The sequence below is a fragment of the Tachysurus fulvidraco genome, chromosome 11 (genome assembly GCF_022655615.1).
Source record: "Tachysurus fulvidraco isolate hzauxx_2018 chromosome 11, HZAU_PFXX_2.0, whole genome shotgun sequence".
Classification (NCBI taxonomy): domain Eukaryota; kingdom Metazoa; phylum Chordata; class Actinopteri; order Siluriformes; family Bagridae; genus Tachysurus; species Tachysurus fulvidraco.
This window is the reverse complement of record NC_062528.1, coordinates 11,138,749-11,160,232: the sequence shown is the minus strand read 5'-3', so window position 1 is coordinate 11,160,232 and position 21,484 is coordinate 11,138,749. Positions and strand designations below refer to the sequence as shown.

Genomic DNA, 21,484 nt, shown 5'->3' with positions numbered 1-21,484 from the left:
CATGTTGCATGCGACTGAATGCAGAGACTGAAGAAGGTAAAGAAAAAAGCCCATAACCTCAATCAAACTTTTCTTCAACTCCATGTTTGAGTGGTATTTCTTAACGCCTTTATCGCTGCTGCCAGACATTTTCATTTGCATTTTTATTGTCTCCCATCCTCTTTCTTCTCTGCCTCACTGTTGGTTTCTCTCTCTCTCTCTCTCTCTCTCTCTCTCTCTCTCTCTCTCTCTCTCTCTCTCTCTCTCTCTCTTTCACTTCCACATTCCTGAATATCTCAAAGCCAAGCTAAACCTTGGTGAAGGCAGTGTGGCATCAGAACTTTGTTGTCTTTTTAAGCTCCAATGCTCTCATGTACAACACCCCCCCCCCACACACACACACTTCATTCTTGTAGACTTTTCATTCCTGCAGTGCTTTTCTTTTGTTACCATCCAAAAAAAAAAGGAAAGCTTGTCTGTTGTTTGGACTCGTTTATGTTCAGCATGGTTTTTCTGATAGAGGTTTTTCGTCTTCTGCATGAGCTGCTTTGGGTGCTGCTTTAGCGCCTCCACCATCTGCTAGCACGGCTTTATACACACTATACTCTGAATTTTGTCGTTTTAAAAGTCACAAACTTTTTTATATATGTTTATTTCTTTTTTTCGAATTTCGTATTACAGATGCCATTCTTTTAAAGCAGATGCATTTTCTGTGATTAGGGTGAGGTCGACTATTAAACCTCTCTTCCTCTTACAGCTCTAGTCTGGCTGTTTATTTCATTTGTTAATATTAATTTGATAAGTCAGTGACTAGTGGAATGACTGAAATGAATTGGAATGATTTCTTTTTTGAATATTTTTGTTGAGTGTCATTCGGAAATGTAGCTCAGCCACATAAAATGTATCAGAAATGGCATCAAGCTCTTGAGTTCTCCAGCACAACATACTGCTAACACGTGCATTTTTCTAACAGCCGGCCGTAAACAGTTTGCACGTCACGAGTGGGCGCAGAAGGCGGCCTACCTCCTGGGCTGCACCCTTGAAGAACTTTCCTCGTCAATCTTCAAATACCATCCGAAAGGAACCCTGCAGAGATCTACCTCCTTCCGCCAGGGTCCAGATGACCTCGGCGCTGGAGAAAGCCCTGGTGCAAACCTTTTTTCTGCCAGCCCAGACATGCTAAATATATCAGAGAAAAAACTACATAAGCTCCAACTGCCAAATTAGATTTTATTACTGTAGTGGAAATGTACTTTATGAGAGAAGATCTTTCTTCGCTGTTCTGGTAGCAAGCGTGTTAATGAGTTTTTCATCATAAAATAAGAGCTTGGTTTTAGAGTCAGATATTCCATTTGCTCCTGAAGCTTATTCTCCTTGCTGTCGGTGTAAGCTAATGCTGTGTTGATGATTCAGGTACAAAGATCACAGCTCTGGAGTGTCTGGAGGCCATGGCTGCTGGGCTCTACACCGAACTCTTTACTCTCGTCATCTCCCTCATCAACCGGTCAGCCTTTTCTCTTATTTCTTCAATACTCAGCATGTTACTGCAGCCCTCACCCACAGAGGAACTTAATGGAGTGTGGCTGAGAGCTTTCACTTTGTGTGCATCTTCAAAGCAAGAAACCATTTTGTTTAGCGAGCTCTTAGAAAGCGTAGCATTATTTTTGTATGTTTTACATCTTTTAGAAATACTATATAACAAGCTGAGATGCCTATAAGTGTAACTCGATAAAACATACATAATACTTTAAATATTCTAGCATAGACTAAGATCATATCCTCATTTAAATTTAGATTCTTTTAAACTCTTTTTTTTATTTTAATTTCCGAAAAGTTTCACCCAATAATGGGATTGTCCTTCTGTGTGAATATCATGAGTAAAAAAAAGGAAAAATCGTTAAAGGGTTCAAAGGATTAAACCAACACACTGTGTAAACTGCAAATATTTAGATAATTTTTAATAAATGTTTGCACAAATATTATGCAATTAGATTATTAGAGATGGACCTCACTGATATATATATATATAAAAAAGACAGTAATCTTACAGATGTGTTTGAATCACAAGTTAACACGTGTATTATGTTTGTGTATATTTTAGAGCGCTGAAATCAAGTCAACACTCACTGTGCTCCCTTCTAATTGTGGACACTCCGGGTTTTCAAAACCCTCGGCTGGCTAAGCGAGGTGCCACTTTTGAGGAGTTGTGCCATAACTATGCTCAGGAGCGCCTGCAGGCCCTGTTCCAAGAGCGCACGTTTGTACAGGAGCTGGAGCGTTACAAGGAGGTACTACAGTGTAGATCTACTAACAAACCACTGTTCCCCACCCTCACCCCCACCCCACCCCCTTTAACAAATCCTAAAATGTCACCCCTGTGCTTTATTGATTCAATCTGTCAGTCAAATAATCAAATGTTGAATTGATTGTTTGACAAATGATGTATATTGATTTCATAATTGATTTCTATAATTATTATTTTAATAAAGTTCTGTTACTTGCCTTGTGACCAGATGAAATAAAACCCTAGGATGAAAGTGAGTTTAACTGCTGGCATAAATCAGGTCGATGCTAACTTTTATCTGTCTGGAATACTGTCATTTCTATTTAATTCGAGATTTGAAAACATATCATCGACTAGTGAGACAATTTTAGCTAATGCAGAAACAAAGGAGATGATGAAGACTGAAGATGTTATAAATGTTGTATGATATTGACTGAGATTTATCTATCTATCTATCTATCTATCTATCTATCTATCTATCTATCTATCTATCTATCTATCTATCTATCTATCTATCTATCTATCTATTTATTTATTTACTTTTGGGCAAACGCATCTTTCTTGTTTTAATACTGTTCAGTTAAGGCATTTTATTCATTGGTCACACGGTAATAAAAGAAACTGCTCACAAACCTGTGTGGTCGAATCATATCCTAATCAGTGGTGATCTAATGACCCTTCTGTTCCCGTTTAGGAAAACATAGAGCTTGCATTAGATGACATAGAGCCAAGTACATCCTTATCTGTAGCAGCTATAGACCAGGCCTCAACCCAAGCGCTGGTAAGCACCTCCTCCTTCCCAATGTGCCTTGCTGTCTGTCCATCAATGCAGATAAGCATGGCGATCTTTCTCCCTCTATGCTCTGGACTCTTCCTCAACCAATAAGATGTACAAACACAGCAGCTGCCATTTGCATGATGCTTTTTATCCACTTTGTGAATGCCTACTCCATCTCATTTAAAGCAATTGTTGGCATGGTTGTTATCGTGCAGTGTAGGTTTGTTTATGCTTCCTCCTGTGTACATCATAATAATGACAGTGGAGTATCTCTGTGTGTGTTTTTTTCTCTTTAACACACATGCATATCTTCTTGTACAGACAGCTACAAATTGATGCGAATATAGACTCATATAACACGCATTTACAATCGTACTTTTAATACGTTCACATACCGATGAGGCTGTAAAATGATTTGTTCTTCCATTGACAGAACAGCCATTAGCAGCTTTCTTTATACCTTCTCAGGGAAGGTAAAAAGTGTCAGAAAATCATCAGGAAATATGGAACAATTTCAGTGATGTCAGTGGTTGGATCTTGTTACCAGGACTAATGCTTTTGTACCACAGTTTAGCACCATCATTCAGAAATAGATAATGCAGCTAAATGGCTTTAGCGCACATTCTTTTTATATTCGATTACAAAATTTATACGACTGTATTTGTATTCCTGCATCATTAAGGCATTTACTCAAAAAAAAAAGTTTTGCAATGTTTTTTTTAATTTTTATTTTATTATTTCTCCCCTTAAATATTATAAAAAGCATTAGATTTATACCTTTATTAATAACCAAATAAGCCACGACATGAAGTATTCTGTCTTTTATTGTGGACTTTAATTTGTCATGAGCAGTTTTACTGAATTGCGTGTTTGTAACTCTGTTCCCCGGCCCAAGTATTCCCACGTTATTCCTTTATCAAAAAAATTATTTAAAAAATCACATTTATTCAATTAATGGGATCTCTTCAGTTCATTAATTCACACAAGTTTTTAAATAAAATTGTAAAGAGCTGGTCAACTGAAATGTATTTTATTTATTTATTTATTAAATACATTCCACTGAAATGAACTTTTTTGCTCATTCCCACTACTGGAGTGAACCATAAATGAAAGAGAAGCCATTACTGGCTTTAATTGCTTAAGTGGACAACCAGAGTGCAAAGTTTAAAATCGCCTGCCTGACTGCCCTAGAGCTTTTCTTTAATGTGAGACTTTTAATGAGGAATCTGAGGCTAATGGCCCATCTTTTGCTTGTGTGGTGTTACGATGATTAGGCTTTTGTGGCTCGTGCTTTTCTCTCTCTGCTTTCTTATGAGTGCTCAGCAGTGCTGTGTTTCTGAATCATGAACTGTGTGTTTGTGTGCGTCTTCTTGCGTGTGTGTGTTAGGTGAGGACACTGGCGAGGACTGATGAGGCACGTGGCTTGCTGTGGCTGATGGAGGAAGAGGCTATGCAGCCTGGGGGCTCTGAAGAAACTCTTCTGGATCGGCTTTTTAGTTACTACGGCCCCACAGAGGGAGAGGTCAAAGGTCAGAATCATCTCTCACTCATACTCTCAACATCAGAAGCACAGTTCCTCCAGAATCCTGTACAGATATGGGATTGTGCATATATACGTTTTTTTTCCGTTTCAATGTTTTGTTTTTTTTGATCATCCAGGCCCTAACCTGCTGCTGAAGAGTGAGAAACAGCATCACTTTCTGCTGGGTCATAGTCATGGCACTGATTGGGTGGAATATGATGTTCTGGGCTGGTTGAACCACGCCAAGCAGAATCCAGCTTCCCAGAATGCTGTCACTCTGTTGCAGGACTCGCAGAAGTAAGACACACTTCTTAATCATCAGCAGCAATATTTGCTTTTATACTAAGAGAAGTCTCTCATGAGATTTTGGTATCTAATGAACATCGATTTAGATTAAGTTCTGGCACCGAATATGTATTGCTTGTCTTGATTATTACACTTGTGTCAAAAGGTCAACGGTTTTCTTTGTCTCACCGTTTAATTTGTCAGACATGACATTAACCTTTTTGTTCTTGCTCTCAGAAAGAACATCAGTGGGCTCTTCATGGGGCGTTCAGGAGGTGCCACAGTGCTGTCAGGCTCCATCGCCGGCCTTGAAGGAGGCTCTCAGCTGGCTCTGCGTCGAGCCACCAGCATGAGGAAGACTTTTACCACCGGCATGGCCGCTGTCAAAAAGAAGTCCTTGTGCATCCAGATCAAGCTGCAAGTGGTCTGTACAAACCTTTGGAGAATGTATATAGCTTTTACTTTTCCTCAGTAATGTTTAACTGTATTATGAGACAACCTGAAAAAAAAGCATCACTGATAGAGATAGAACTATTGTATGATTTGTGTTTGCTTCATCAGGATGCTCTGATAGACACAGTAAGGCGTTCCAGGGTGCATTTTGTGCACTGCCTGTTGCCCAAAGCGGAGGCCCTGAGCGGAGAGCCTCGTGTCCATGGAGAAAGCTGCGATACAGGCCTCATGCAGCTAGACGTGGTGCTGCTGCGTGCTCAGCTCAGAGGCTCCAAACTGCTTGATGCTCTGCGCATATATCGCCAAGGTAGGACAGAAGAGTGTGATGATACAAATCCACCTGGACTAATGTCTCCATGCCAGTAGATTCAATATAAATCTGTGTATTTTGTTTCTCATTTCAGTTTATAGTTGAGTAATAATGCTCCTAGCACGACACATTTATGAGACCTAATTTTTAATGATTTGATAATGGTTTGGGATTTGCAAGTGTCAGTTTTAACATTGTTTAATGTCAGATTGAATCAAATTAAGATAAGAGTAATGCAGAAAGGTAATGCAGCTTAATTGTATGAGTTTGTTTCTGGTTTAATAAAATCAACTGGAGTTGTTTCTTAAAGATAGATGGATGCTGTAAGCAGTAAAGTAAGAGAGTTTGTATTCAAAAACACCTGTGGATTTACGGTTGCTTTGTTAAATATAATTTGCACAGCAAATAAAATAAAAAAAATAATTGTGCAGCAAAATCAGCAAAGTGTATCATTGTAACACTGCTTGTTCCCAAAGCTGATCTTGCGATCAGCAGAAATCTGTGGAGATTTACCCATGAAATATACCTTGTACTTTGGCCTTGCCCTTGTGTCTTGTGAACTGGCAAAGGGAACTCTCTTATAAAGCTTATAAACCTCACTCAGTCAGCTCAGCCTCTGGCTTACCTCTCTCTCTTCAAGGTTACCCTGATCACATGGTGTTCTCCGAGTTCCGCCGACGCTTCGATGTTCTAGCACCCCACCTGACTAAAAAGCACGGACGCAACTATATTGTGACAGATGAGAAAAGGGTGAGTTACATTGTGTCTCTGTGTGTGTGTGTGTGTGTGTGTGTGTGTGTGTGTGTGTGTGTGTGTGTGTGTGTGTGTGTGTGTGTGTGTGTGTGTGTCCGCTCCTCTCTGCTTTTCCTCCATTAGCCACCCTGCTGTGTAATTGATTATGACAATACCGGGGGCCTTGAGCTGAGTAATGGCCAGCTCTGCTCCTCGTCCTTCTTTCTGTCTCTGCTGTCTCAGCAGCAGAACAATAAAACAACTTTAATCAAAGACCTCGGTGAAACCTATATGAGAACCATCCCATTCTCTTTTCTAAACTTGCCTCAGGGAAATAGAAAACTTCAGGGCCAAAACTAGGTTGGTTATTATACTGTATATTATGAAGAATACTGTGAACTATAGAACTAAGCAGAGTTCTGCTTTCTCCAGTATATGCAACAGAGACAAGATACAAGACAAGATATTTGGATGGGGAAAAGAGGCAGTGCAGTCAATAATGGAATCTTCTCATCAGCCATATTTAAAGGAATACTTTAGGTAGAGTTTCTGTCTAGCGTGCCTGTAGTATACGCACAGTTTTCACTAACAATGTCATTTTTCTTTATGTTTTTCTACACTGAGGAATAGCTTTTTACCGAAGTGTAAGAGTAAGTTATTCTGAATTTAAGCTTTAAGTCTAAATCATTTATGTCAGTAGAATGAGAATAAAATTCAGTTGTTTTTTTTTTAAATAGCCACTAACATTCAGCTTAGCTCACGGTCCAAGTTAAGCTATCCAAGTGAGCCTGAGCAATAAGGATGCATTGGATTTATTTCAGCTTTATTGCCAGGCATGTTTTCACATGCGAGGAATTTGTTTTAGTGCCAGAAGCTCCACAGTCTAACAGAATGACATATACAGTATAATTGTATGTACACATTTACAGATGTGAAATGTGCAGTTTAAATATACGTATGAAATATACATGTACAAATATAGACAATTGTATGTGCAAATTTGCAAGTGTGAGAAATGTGCAATTGAGGTATACAATATATACAATTTGTATGTACACATGTGCAATTGTGAAATGTGCGGTTGAAGTAACAGTAAACATTTAGACAATATGTATGTATGTACAGATGTGCAAGTATGAAATGTGAAATTGAGGTATACACATAGTACAAATAATAGGTGTTGTGCGTTCCATGGTGTTAATTGTTCATCAGATGGATTGTTTGAGGGAAGAAACCGTTCCTATGTCTGGTCATTCTGGAGCTCAGGGCTCTGTAGCGTCGACCAGATGGCAACGGTTCAAAGAGGGAGTGTGCTGGATGTGAGGGGTCCAGAGTGATTGTCTTTGCCCTTTTGCCCACTCTGGAGAAGTACAGGTCTTGGAGAGTGGGGAGAGTTGTGCCAGTGATTCGTTCAGCAGTCCGGACTACCCTCTGTAGTCTCCTGAGTTCAGATTGGGTGGCTGAGCTGAACCAAACAGTTACTGAGGTGCAGAGGATAGATTCAATGATGGCAGTGTAGAACTGTTTCAGCAGATCCTGTGGCAGATTTGTGGAGGATTTCTCTCCACCTCCTCAAGGAATTATTGGAAAAATGTTTGTCACAAAGCCAGGAGTTAGCACAAATTCCACCTTCTTTAATGTGATTGAATTCAAGCCCTTTCCTTCTTAACCAGCTTACAGTTACAGTCAAAGTCAAGTGTGTGCCCCGTGCTTGGTGATATGATTTCTTTCACTCAACAATGGTAACTTGTGCAAGGTTATATTTACAATGTTATGATATTTATAATGAGGAATCTCTTGCGAAGCTGTAGTACAGAATGATATCAAAATTGTTTGTCTTTGTTGGTGGTAGAATGAATGCCTATATCTTCACAAAGTGAATTTTGTCATTGTTTTGGAACACACTAGCCTATGGATAACTTTAAGTCTTACTCAGTTAAGACTAATTAATTCTAAAAGACACAAAACCTTAGGGTTTTATGAGGACTTTAATCAAAGTGCATGGAAATAAACATAGAGTCACACAAGGTGCACTGCTTTTCACTGATTACTTTTTTTCTGTACCTGATGGCATGTGCATGTTTCTGTCTCAGGTTGTGGAAGAGCTGCTGGAGTTTCTGGAGCTGGAGAAAAGCAGCTATCACATGGGTTTGAGCAGGGTAAGTAGCAACACATTGCCACTCTGATCACAGGCTTTGTTTGATTTCATACTTTGAAGTCTCTTATCCAGTGATAACCTTCAGGTGAGATGCTCTCATGTGTATTCAGCAATCCTCTATTATGGATCAGTGCATAGTGTAAGCATGTGGAATACAGAATCAGGGCAGGGATCAGTTCTGAACAGTTGGTATGATTTCCATTTAGATTACGAAATCATTTGGTTTCCCTCTACACCACTCAGACATACTGCCCCTAACCCATGCTTCTCACAGCTGGAGAAAACAGTGCAGCAGCCAGTAGGGAGATGGGCCAAAAGGTTGTTCCTGCTCCAACTTTCATTGATGCCACTAAGGTGAAGCAACTGCCACTTTTGTAACTGTTATTTGCAGGAGCCTTGGAGCATGAAAAACAATTAAGAAACATTTGCTTCTCTCAACGACCAGTCATGACTAGGGCCTGACTCTTCTTCTGAGCTCAGTCATCCTCCATGCCTTGTGTGAATAAACTTGAATTTGTGCCTTTTCCTATGTGCGTCTCCAAAAAGAAGCTGCCAGGCAACTCTAAAGTCGGGGCGCTCTGTTTGCCAATAACCTTCAGTGAACATCTATCAGCCCAGTGAGATCAAGAAAAGCAGCCTGCATAGCAGCATGCTCATAAATGGGATATTAACTATGTGTGTGGGTGATGGGAATCTCTAGGATAATGCACAAGACCTCAATCTACACAGGTATTAAACCTTTACCTCATCATCAGGAGATCATCAAATGTTCACAAAGCCTGAAGACACCACAGGCCTGTGGCTGGGAGACAAGGGAGCAAAATTGTCTGTGCTCTCTGTTCGCTGTTAATGACAGTGACACTAGCTAATTATCTATGAGCTCATGTATGTGGGCAGGAAGAGGGCAGATAGTTCTTTCCTCCTGTGTTATGTTGCAGTGTGATGCAGCACGAGCAGTGGTAATTAAAGCTGGCTTTACAGGTCTGAGAGGCAGCACGTGTCCACCCTTCACTCTGCCTGGATGCTAGTTGTCATGATGTGTAATGGGGAAGAAATAAGGTTTGTGAGAACTGGCAGGTGGCCAAGGTGTGGAGAAAATGGGAACTCAGAAACTCATAAAATGCACATCTACTAGAACAGGGGTGGCCAACCAGTCAGAGACCAAGAGCCACATTTTTTTACTGTGTTACCGCAAAGAGCCACATCATACACATGGGCACACATGAACATCTTTTTTCCCCTGCCATTTTGAGAGCGAACTTGACACAAATTGTTTATTCAAATGATCTTGCTCCTACTGGAAAGATTTGTGGTATTTTCATCCCACTCACATGCGCGTTTGACGAAAATACCGTATTGAACTAAAGCGAAGCGAACATGCATATTAAAAAGACATAAATACAAACTCCGATATGAACGTAAGAGCCACATGAAACTGGGCAAAGAGCCGCATCCCCATCTCTGTACCGGAAGAATCAGTTTTTAGTGCTTGCACTATAGTTTTAGGATCCTTGCTAGTCCCTCTACCACCACAAATCAAAATGCTCTCTTTTGAGTTTTCTTCCCCATCTCGTTATTTTGTATGAGATGAGCTTCATGACCCATGTGCCAAAGTCGTTCTGCTCAGATAACCATGCTGACCTTCAGCTGTCAGTATTGGGGCAGCCATGCAACGTAGCGGATGAGGGATTCAGGGCTGCTTGCTGACCCAGATTGCAACCCTTGGTGTTGCTTAGTGGTTTCATCAGCGTTTTTCATCATGGGTGTCAACATGCACTTTTGCAGCTAACTAGAGTGTCCTGAAAATGTGCTGCAATGATGTGATGTAAAAATAGATGCAAAAAGGGAGTTGTCCTATTAAATGAATTAGGAAATCTTGGAAGATCATCTGGTATTGTTCCATAACACTCCACTCTTCTCCAGGATGCTGCGTATCTTAATAGAAAAACTGCAAAATGTAGCACAGAAATACTGCCTGCTTTTGATTTGTAGTGGAAAATTGCAATGTAGCACAACTCGGAATAAAAGCTCAATCAAGAGACATTTGCTGGCATCATTATTGGTAGGAAGTAATTTAATCAGCCGACACTCAGAACCTCTGCTCTGTGCTCTTAGCGTACTTACCGGCTGTTAAATTTTTTGTACGCCGAGGGCAGTAAACAACCCCGCAGCTCCCGACTCTCCTTTTAATGCTGTTAATATGTTAAAGCAATTAGGATCTGCAGGGACTGCTGAATGAAAATGCAGAAAAACAAGAATATACTCATACTTTATTATATCAGAAAATGTCTGATGCCCCCCCCCTCCACACTTGTGTTGCTTTACCTCAATTTGACACCTCCATCAAGATGGACGATTGTAAAGAATCGATACAAGAACGTCAAGGTTGTCCCTGCTTATATTTTGTAGTGCAGAAGAAATGAGAAAATAAAGAAAACCAATTTTTGGCCACTATACGTGTGCATCGTTGCTCCTGATTTGCATGTTACGTTGAAGTATTTTATTTTATTTCATACAAACAGAACACGTTTGGAATGAGAGAGACGTTGTTGCAGTTGATGTGCTTTAGAGGAAGTGCTCTGTGACTACAAAAAGTATTTAATGAAGTCAAAGATCAGTGTTTGTTTAGTAGCTGTAGCTCTCACAGATGTGCTCTGTGTGCAGGTGTTCTTCAGGGCAGGTGTTCTTGCTAAGCTAGAAGAACAGAGGGATCTTCAGACCAGGCGCAACATCACTCTCTTCCAGGCCACATGCAGGGGATACCTCGCCCGGCAAGCCTTCAAAAAGAGGAAGGTGAGTGCCCGTAGAACTTTATGATTCTTTTATATCAGCACCCATTAAACATCATATTAGAATAAAAATAAAAGAATTCAAAATGAAAGAGAGAGACTAGGTTAAATTTTGTTCCTGAGGCTGCTTGTGAAGTAAGAGCACTCTATGGTGAATGCATGTCCATTGCCGTAGGATTTGCCCATCAGGACTAAATCAGGATTTCATCAGAGCATCCCATAATAAATCCCACTAGCTTTGCCCTCAGCTGGCAGATAACATTCGATCTGACTGTCTTCTGGGACACGTTGCCTCTCACTCAGCCCTCCATCACGGCTGGATCGATCCCAGCGTGCTTGTGTCCCCTTTCACCCCACCCTCACCCTCCGTTACCCTGTGTACATTTATGCCCTTGTTCACTCTCGGGTTCAGGCAAAAATCAATATGAATGTCTTTCTATGGAGACATGTGGGCAAATAAAAAAGTAGTCTAATACAACAGCGGAAAGGACAAAGTTGTGTATTTATCATCAAAATGGTTCAAATGGATACCTGTCTGATCAGTCGGAGTTATTCGGTTAGCTAAAAATCTCTTCTCTTTCTCAGATTGAGATAATAGTTTTATTTTGTAAACTTCAGTCAGGGGTAAGGTCTGTGCCATGGTTGTTATACTAACCTGTTCAATGGTCTACTACAAATGAATTTTTTTCTAGTTAAAGTGAGTAAAGGAGCAATGTTATAACTGGTCTTGCTGATGGTTCTGGCTGATGCAGCACTTCCCTGTGGAGTTTACCTGGACTCTAAGAGAGACATTGTTTTTGTGTGTGAACATTTTTGCTGGTGTATTTTTTGTAGGTATAAAATGTATCTAAAAGGTTTACACAGTATCATTGTTTTTCAATCCTTTGCGTAAAGGAGGCAGACTGTAGTTTATGTTTCTGGGTTAAATCCATCCTAGATTGTGACATTTATGTGGAAGCAGAAGTACACTGAAATCGGCCTCTGTACCTGTTATTTAACCCACAAATCCTACCAATGGAACAGATTTGCTTCACGAGGATTTTTCAGAAAAGAAAGTGTGTGTAAAAACTGGCTGTGGTGTGAGTTTTTTCTGCAGCCTTCAGCTAATTAAACAGTTTGTGTTTGGATGAAGGCAGGATGAGGAACACTGCACAAGAACCGGAACAGTTAGTTTTTCATTAACTCTGTATGAGACTATTAAATTGAAGTAGTCTTACTTCATGTCTGAAAAAGAAAAAACAACAACAACATACTGCCACAATTCCCATTTAATTTTCTTGTGTTCTCAACTGTTTTAGAGCTGGATTGCAGTTCTTGAAACAGAGATGTTTCTGAAAGAGAATGCTTTCTCTCGGCTTAAGCGGTGGAGCGATCATAGGTCCGATAGACACGTCACGAACTGGAATCTTAGCTGTGAATTGTGCAGCTTTTATATGTTGATTGAAAAATATAAATGGAAATGATGGGGAAAAATATATACAAAACCATTTTAAGCAAGGTTTTTTTTCTTGTGTAGAAAGAAAAGTAATGACCTGGTCATTGGATAAACCACTTGCATTACAAATCCTGTTTAGTATTTAGGATGGTTTAGTGTAATTGGACGTTCTATGTTATCCCCTTAGTTCATACAGGCAGATAAATTGTCAAGCAGAATTTAAAACAACAGAACCCAATGACTAACCAATTCACTAGCCCTGTCTGGATGCTTTCATTCAGGTGGACAGTTTATTTGCTTCAACCCAGCTGACAGAAACACATCCACTTCATGGTGTCCGTTGTTACGAATATGTGACTGTGGACTCTAATGATATGTATGTACTGTAGGTACCTGTCAGAAATGTGTATGCAAATAAATGCCACCTGTTTCTTTACATTAGAGTCCAAACAAGCTCATGCCTCTGTGTGCAGAGCTGTACGAGAGCGAACAGAGAGAGTTTTGTTGCGTGTTAAGACTCTTGCTGTGTGACAGATTACCCGAAGGCCATTACCAGCTCTCCCAACCACAGGCTGAATTTTGCCACTCTAATTGGATTTCCATATAATCTGCTCTCATTGAAGACACGCGTGTTTCTGCAGCCAGGAAACCATATAGCGGTTTAAATTAGCTGCCGAACAGTGTTCATGTGCAATTTAATTACCCGCAAGAGCTTTGGATCTGCTTTATAGTCCAGGGTTGAGGAACTCTCAGCAAGGGGAAAGGCTTTTTGTATAGACTGAAGAGTCCACCAGACCCAAGTCCAGAGATTTGGATCTTCATATCTTCATGTTCCTTCTGCACTGAAGCTGGATAGAGCTGCTGAAAAAATACACAAAAACTTTTTATAGTGTTTTTAATCATGAAGCGGTTTTGTGGTAGAAATGTGGGAGCAGTGCAAAAATATTTAACTCTTCTTAACATTCTAGAAATTGGCTAAACAATTCCTTTGTTTTTTATGCAGCTCTTTTTCCATTTATGATCTATGCATGAGCCAGTCTGTTGTTGTTTCGTCTGCTCGGGGTCGTAACAGCCGAATATCTGGTCCGCATGTTTGATTTGGCACAGGTTTTACTCCTGATTCCCTATCTGACACAACCCTTTCTGCTCGGGAATCGAACCCAGGCCACAGCAATGAGAGTGTGGGATCCTGCCACTGGACCACCAGGAGGCGAGCATGAGCGAGAGTCTAACGATCTTTAATTCTGTATTTTGTTGCATTATTTTAAAGCAAACAGGAGATGCAAATGTGTATCATAATCTGTAGTGCTGTAGAACATCCCATGATACAGTTCCCCATTTCCATTTATCTGGGAAGGCTTTACACTAGATATCGGATGGGGGCATGTGTGTGGGCGAATTTGTGTGCCAAATTCGGTGTTCCTGTTCATCCTACAAGTGTTTAGTGAGGTTAAGGTCAGAGTTTCCACACCAAACTTTGGCACATGATGTCTTCATGGAGCTTGCTTTGTGCACAGGAACATTGTCATGCTGAAACAGGGTTGAGCCATGTGGTTCCACTAAAGGCATACAAAGCATACAGTATGCAATGACAGACAACAATTGCATGCTCCCTACTTTGTGGCAAAACTTAACTGCATAATGTGAGGGTTTATTAATTTAATAAAATAGGAAAAGTACTTAAAAATATTTGACCGTCATATTTATACTGCCATTCCACATTTTACTATTATAAGGTTATATCAGCTGGATGTTTAGTGTTTTTGAATTTTGCAAATGTGCTCCATCCCACATGCTTCTCTTTTGCAGATCCAAGACCTGGCCATTCGTTGCATACAAAAGAACATCATGAAGAACCGGGGTGTGAAGGACTGGCCCTGGTGGAAGGTCTTCACCACTGTGCGGCCTCTCATCCAAGTTCAGCTCAGCGAGGAGCAGATCCGTGGCAAAGATGTATGCTACTGCTTATTTATCAGCCAGCCCTCCATTTCCACTGTTTGAAATAATTGGTGCTATCCATCTATTTAAACTGCCCCAGTGGAGAAATGGGAAATGTTCAAATCAAGTATTATTTGTATCTTTATCTTTTTCTCTCCATGGATTTGTTTCTGTTTTATTTTAGTTTTGTCTCGATTTCTTTCTCTCTGCTCGTGTCCGCCTGAATCTTCTGAATGATGTTCTCCCAGACACATCAAAAACACTAAATCTGTGCCATGTCTAGGTTTTGGCATTTGACAGTGGAAGAGCTGAACATAAAGCCCATGTGGATGGTTAGTCTTAGTTGCTCTTCCCTGCCACAGTCCCTGAATTCTAGCCTCTCCTGAATTTGTTAAGGCTCAGCTATAGCACTCGGCTGCTTTGATTCTTGCCTTAGAATTTGCCTGACGGTTTGTAAAAGAATATGTGTGAATATATTACCTGTGTACTTTCAGCCGCCTAGCTCTAGTGGGATACATAGTGGCACAGAGATGCTGCTTGGATCAAATTCATGTTCTTGTGGGAGACTGCAGTGAGCCTGCAAGTCAGCAGGTGTTTGCGTGTTTATGCACAGCACATCCATTTGGCTGAATGTTGCGTTTGAGAGAGAGAAAGAGAGAAAGAGAGAGAGGCATAGGGGAGAGAGAGGGGGCACGAGAGAGAGAGAGAGAGAGACGGGGGCAGGAGAGAGAGACAGAGAGGGGCATGAGAGGGAGACAGAGAGAGAGAGCTAGAGATCTGAGTGCTGACTCTAGCTCAAGGAAGATTAATTTAACAAGAACAGTACTGCTAACGCCTTTAGCCAGAAGAGACTGAAGGAAAGAGTGCAGAGAGGGCTTTTTAGAGCCTTTTTATTTATTTATTTATTTATGCTTCTTGAATTAATTGTGTCTCTGACTGTCCTCACTTTTAAACTGTTTCTCTGATGGTGAAGGTTCACTCTGACTGTCTCCTTTTGTTTGACTCTCAGGAGGAAATTCAGCAGTTGAAACTTAAGCTGGAGAAAGTGGAGAAGGAGAGAAATGAGCAGCGACTCAACAGTGATCGTCTAGAGAGCAGGGTAAAGTTCGCATACATGTCACTTCTCGTACCCGGGTGCAATCAAAGGCCGGACTAATGCACTGCTGATGATACTATTTTATGTCCATTATTACTATTACAGAATAGTTTAGAATTATTATATATTATAATAATTTAATTAGATGATTATAGTACCATAGCATGTTGTACCACACAATAATAAAACAGGTCCGTAGCCAGCCTATTGAAAGGGGGGGGGTTCTTTTTAAAAAAAAAAAAAAAAAGTGGACCCTTTTGCAGTTTTTCTCCTCCTTTTGTATTTAATTATGATGTACATACATACACACATACATACATACATATATATATGAATTACAGAACAAAAAACATACTATATCCAGTATCTACATCTAGCTGTATTGCTGTAAATGATGAATCATTTTCATTAAAACATAATTAGTTACACAATCCCAGTTCAGAATGTGAAGGTTTTATTTTTTTTTAATCAGCATTGCATGCAGTATAACACACACACACACACACACACACACTGACCACCTCCTATGGCATGGTTAAAACAGCTATGACAAAGTTAACAGCTTTGTGTCACATATCTAAGGCATGATGTTAAGGTGCGGCATCGGACTGATTGACTACAATATGAGTTCATTTAAGACATGACCAGTGGATGATAGCAAGCTCCTGCATTTCTGTTTGTGTTTTAGATCACAGAGCTGTCATCAGAGCTTGCTGATGAAAGGAACACAGGCGAGTCTGCCTCTCAGCTGCTAGAGTCCGAGACCTCTGAGAGACTACGACTGGAGAAGGACATGAAAGATCTTCAGGTACCTACAGAACTGCTCTGATGTACTCACTTTTCAGTATAGTTGAAGAATAATTTCAACTAAGAATAATCTGCATGTCTTCGAGTGTTGTGAACATACCGGGATAATACATAGTTTTATAATAGTTAATAATAAAGTGATACTTTGGGTACTTTACTCGGAAGCTACAAGTGATTCCCATGTGGGGGAACCGCAACAGCTATTGTTCTTACTTGTGGTTGTGCACTATTTAGATATGCAGTGTTCAGTTTAGAGGCAAATTGTATGCAGTAATGTGGTGACTAATGTAAAACTTTACTGACAGTAAATATGCTGAACTAAATGTTGCTTATCACCCTGCAGCAGTGACGCCTCTGTCGCGGTGTCACCAACTTAAAACATAAGACATGAATCGTTGCACATCACTTGCTAGTGCGATCGCAGGGGTAGACAGATGGTGTGTTTGTTTGTGTGTGTGTGAGAGAGAGGGAGAGAGAAAGAGGAGGGGGGTTCTGTACTCTGCTGTTCTGCTGATGGTGTATGCTCAGTACATATGTGTTTTTATTTGTTTGGCTGAGTTGGCCTGTGAGGTACAGAGCTCTTCTTTTTGAGCAGATGGTATTTACCAGCAGATCTAAGAGCCTATGTGTGTGTGTGTGTGTGTGTGTGTGTGTGTGTGTGTGTGTGTGTGTGTGTGTGTGTGTGTGTTTGTATGTGTCAGGCCAAGTATGACTCTATGAAGAAGCAGATGGAGTCTATGGAGATGGAGGTGATGGAGACTCGGCTCATACACGCCTCTGAGCTTAACGGAGAGATGGACGATGATGACACAGGCAAGTGATAGCACTTCCTGCTGAAAGCACTCAAGCATATATGGAAAACACACCATTATTATTTCGCTTTAACTCTGGAGACTGGGGATGAGGTACATGTCCAGCTTTTGCTGTATAAGAAGAAGAGATTTGAGGTTATATTTTAATCCGTCAATATTTATGTTTAATCATTCTGGTCATCTTCCCTGCAATTAATCTCCACAATGTCCTCTATTCAGAATATTTCAAGCTCCTTTATGTCATTATTGTTTATCCATGTGGAATCTCATTCTCAAATCTCACAATATATCTTCCTGTATGAACTAAATTGTCAAGCAGAATTTAAAACAACAGAACCCAATGACTAACCAGTTCACTAGCCCTGTCTGGATGCTTTCATTCAGGTGGACAGTTTATTTGCTTCAACCCAGCTGACAGAAACACATCCACTTCATGGTGTCCGTTGTTACGAATATGTGACTGTGGACTCTAATGATATGTATGTACTGTAGGTACCTGTCAGAAATGTGCATGCAAATAAAAGCCACCTGTTTCTTTACATTAGAGTCCAAACAAGCTCATGCCTCTGTGTGCAGAGCTGTACGAGAGCGAACAGAGAGAGTTTTGTTGCGTGTTAAGACTCTTGCTGTGTGACAGATTACCCGAAGGCCATTACCAGCTCTCCCAACCACAGGCTGAATTTTGCCACTCTAATTGGATTTATTTATTTATTTATGGATCTACAATTACAATGTAAATTTGGATGTTGTCTTATTATCTCCAGAGGTGAAGTATATCTCAGAAAAAACAACCAAGAACAACAATCACAATGCAACTAATTTAAACCTTGAACCACTAGTCAAAGAACAGCATCAGTGATCCAGCAGCACATTTTCATTTCATTTCAGTTATTTGCAGTTTCCATCTGTTGTGTGACTGTGTTTAGCACTCAGCCCGAGGGATTTTAAGAGACTTTGGGAGTCCGTGGCTCACTGGGCCTTTAGATTGGTTGCTTTAGAGCTTGGATTCAGCTGGGCTGCCTAGCCTCAGTTTGTGACCCCCAGACAAATGAGAAAATAATCTGCGGGATCAGGTGCAGCTCTACACCAGCCACCGTTAGACAATTTCTGGAGAAATTCTGCACTGCTATCTAGAGCAAAGACATCATTCTGTCTGTTCCTTTCTCTTTTCCTGTATCTGAAGGAAATGCTTTTATGTAAAGTAGCCAATCTGTTTGTCTTTTTGGATAATGCCATTAAGAAAGTCATAGCTGACCTCCAAAAAGTTTGTGACCTACATTAACTGTAATGTAAAAACTGGGTTTGAGCTGAATTAAAATGAATAAGAATGATGATGCTGCACTTACTTCGATTTACTGATGTTCCCACTTAAGTCTTCATGGTACTGTTAAGATGCTTAGATTCCTATAGGATGCATTGTTTCTTGGATATGCAAGGTTTTATCATTTAAAACTGCTGGGAAGTATTACACTACTATGCAGTAATGTGTAAAATAGCAGGTTTATAGGGGTGGGCCAAAATATATATATATCAGCACAGAATTCGCAATCTTTGAGCATGGAGACCGCATCCATGCTTTAGATGCTTCAGCAGCCCTGAAAACACATAAACCAGCATTAAAGCTGGGTGAACGCTCCTTTTGTGTGATGCCTGGCAGCTACAGATGTTTAATGTGTGCAGCTGTTTTGCAACAAGTAACACTTTAAGGCAAATCATCTGTTGTCCTTGTAGTTTTTTTTTCAACCATGATATTAATGGCTGAGAAACATTTCGTCCAGCTTTAGCCTTGTTTGACTCATCACTGTGCGTGGCATAACTTTTAGTAAAATAGAGAACACTGGACATTCTTAGCTGTGATCCTTTCTGTTAAAGATTTTATTATCCTCTCAGGCTATACATGAGATCTACTATGCAGTTTCATTCTCTCGCAACAGAGAGGGAAAAAAGAGAGATGTGCAGTTGTTCACCAAACATCTAGGTACACTTCCAGCTTCCCAGAAAAATGTCAGAAGCGTGTTTTTTTTCTTTTCTTTTTTTTTTTTAAAAACAGCATCTAAGCAATGTTTTATGAATCTTATTGCTGAAACCCAAGCCATTTATGTCACTAGTATTCCTTCACACAAGAAAATTATAAATTACAAATGATGTCGTTATAAACCTGAGTTTGTAATAATAATCTGCAGCCTGATCCCAACTTTTTGGTTGTCTAGATTTGTAAGCAGTAAAACAGGACATGCTGTTATACAGTGCTGTGAAAAAGTATTTCCTGATTTTTCTTTTTAATTTTTTTGCATGTTTGTCACACTTAACTGATTGGGATCTTCAAAGCAAATTATATTAATACACAAAGACAACCTGAGTAAAAATAAAATGCACTTTTTAAATGATGATTTCCTTTTGTTTTCTTAATGAATGAAATCATTATTCAAAAAGTACATTTTCTTTTTACTCATGTTGCCTTTGTGTAATAATATAATGTGCTTCAAAGATCCCAATCATTTAAGTGTGACAAGTATTCAATAAAAATGAATAAATAAATAAATAAATCGGGTACCGTAGGAAGATTGTGAACAATACACATCATTCATCATAAGCTGCAGGTTGTTTTGCTGTTATATGCATTTTAAAAGTTTGGGAACATCCATGAGCTCCTTATCTATTTCTTCTGGCTTGAATATCAGACATCAAAGATGCAGCTTGTCATGTTACTTAACAACCGCAAACTTCTTTGCCCTGAAACTGACATGTGATCAACAATTTAAACTCCAAGCTTTACCTCTGACTTTTAAACCCTGACACTGGATTCACCTTTCAAAAATGAGACGGCATCTTCTCACTGAAAACATCCACAGCTGTTTAAATGGAGCATCTCTGTTCCCATCTCCCAGTGATGGAGTGGTGGTGATGGTTAATATAGATGCTATTGCGAATTAATCGGCTAAAATGTTACATTATATATTAGATTATAAATACATCATGATATTTTGTGGTTATTTTGATGAATCAAATAAAAATATAATTGTGTGATCGTATAGGAGGAGAGTGGAGACTGAAATATGAGCGAGCAGTCCGGGAGATCGAGTTCACCAAGAAGAGGCTGCAGCAAGAGTTTGACGACAAGCTGGAGGTGGAACAGCAGAACAAGAGGCAGTTGGAAAGACGCGTAAGGCTCCATTCTGCTGTAAAATAATATGGTGTAATGCACATTCATTCTGTTAGCAAAAAAATGAACAAATCATTAAAGAAATATTACTTTTCATGACTTGGTGGTCATGAAACTGTGGTTTATACATTTTCCGTCATAAATAATCAGCAGACAGAAATGACACCTGTGTTCACGCTTTTCACAGGCAGTCGCTCATGCACCTTTTAACATTGCTGCTTGTACTACTGAAAATAAAATAAAAAAGTGTTAGAAAGGCACACCACACTCAGTTTATGATGGATCATGGAGTTGCATTGCTCGTCACTCTGAGCGACACAAGGCACGGTGCTTGCAGACTCACTGCCAGCCGTGTAAACAATTATCAAAGTCACATAGACCTGTCTCAAGAAGCTACTTGGGTTTTTCCTTCACTAAACAGAATGGAGACTGATGACAAGCTGTCTGAAAAACTCTGTGTGTGTGTTAGCTGACAGACATGCAGGCAGACAATGAGGAAATGCAGCGGGTGGCACAGCAACTGAAGAAGAAATGCCAGAAGCTGACAGCTGAGCTCCAGGACACCAAACTCCACCTGGAAGGCCAGCAGAGTCGCAACCATGAGCTGGAGAAGAAACAAAGGAAGTAAGACTGGCAGCATTAAAAGTCTCGCAATTTCTCCCAGCAGTCAAGGGCTATGGGCTGAAAGTCAGTGTACATAACAGTGTAGGGAGGAGAGGGCAGTAGTGATCATGTTTGTGTAACAAGGCAGCAGTTATGGCCAACAACACATATTATATCTGATGCATAGTCTGGAACAGGGCAATATTGTATATATATATATTATATATGTATCTTAAAATACAGAAAATACAGCTGTTCTGATGGAGTATCGAGATCAGTAGTGCTACTTCAGTTTATATGGCTAATCTGACTTGCTTTGTTTAGTTAAACTACACGAGTA

The 21,484-nt window shown here is 40.0% G+C and overlaps 1 protein-coding gene across 18 annotated transcripts in view; it reads left to right on the top strand.

Annotated features, from left to right (window-relative positions):
- myo18ab (myosin XVIIIAb) overlaps nt 1-21,484 on the top strand; it is an 84,435-nt gene that overhangs the window by 43,030 nt on the left and 19,921 nt on the right. For 17 of the 18 annotated variants that reach the window (XM_047820291.1, XM_047820285.1, XM_047820284.1 and 14 more), the window contains 18 exons: nt 25-36; nt 953-1,126; nt 1,393-1,483; nt 2,081-2,267; nt 2,958-3,044; nt 4,429-4,570; nt 4,701-4,860; nt 5,086-5,272; nt 5,410-5,608; nt 6,252-6,361; nt 8,437-8,502; nt 11,166-11,294; nt 14,535-14,678; nt 15,673-15,762; nt 16,448-16,567; nt 17,268-17,379; nt 20,414-20,541; nt 21,011-21,165. In XM_047820291.1, coding sequence (XP_047676247.1) covers nt 25-36; nt 953-1,126; nt 1,393-1,483; nt 2,081-2,267; nt 2,958-3,044; nt 4,429-4,570; nt 4,701-4,860; nt 5,086-5,272; nt 5,410-5,608; nt 6,252-6,361; nt 8,437-8,502; nt 11,166-11,294; nt 14,535-14,678; nt 15,673-15,762; nt 16,448-16,567; nt 17,268-17,379; nt 20,414-20,541; nt 21,011-21,165 — 2,293 coding nt within the window. The remainder of the gene's footprint in view (nt 1-24; nt 37-952; nt 1,127-1,392; nt 1,484-2,080; nt 2,268-2,957; nt 3,045-4,428; nt 4,571-4,700; nt 4,861-5,085; nt 5,273-5,409; nt 5,609-6,251; nt 6,362-8,436; nt 8,503-11,165; nt 11,295-14,534; nt 14,679-15,672; nt 15,763-16,447; nt 16,568-17,267; nt 17,380-20,413; nt 20,542-21,010; nt 21,166-21,484) is intronic. The other variant, XM_047820278.1, reaches the window with a different exon arrangement.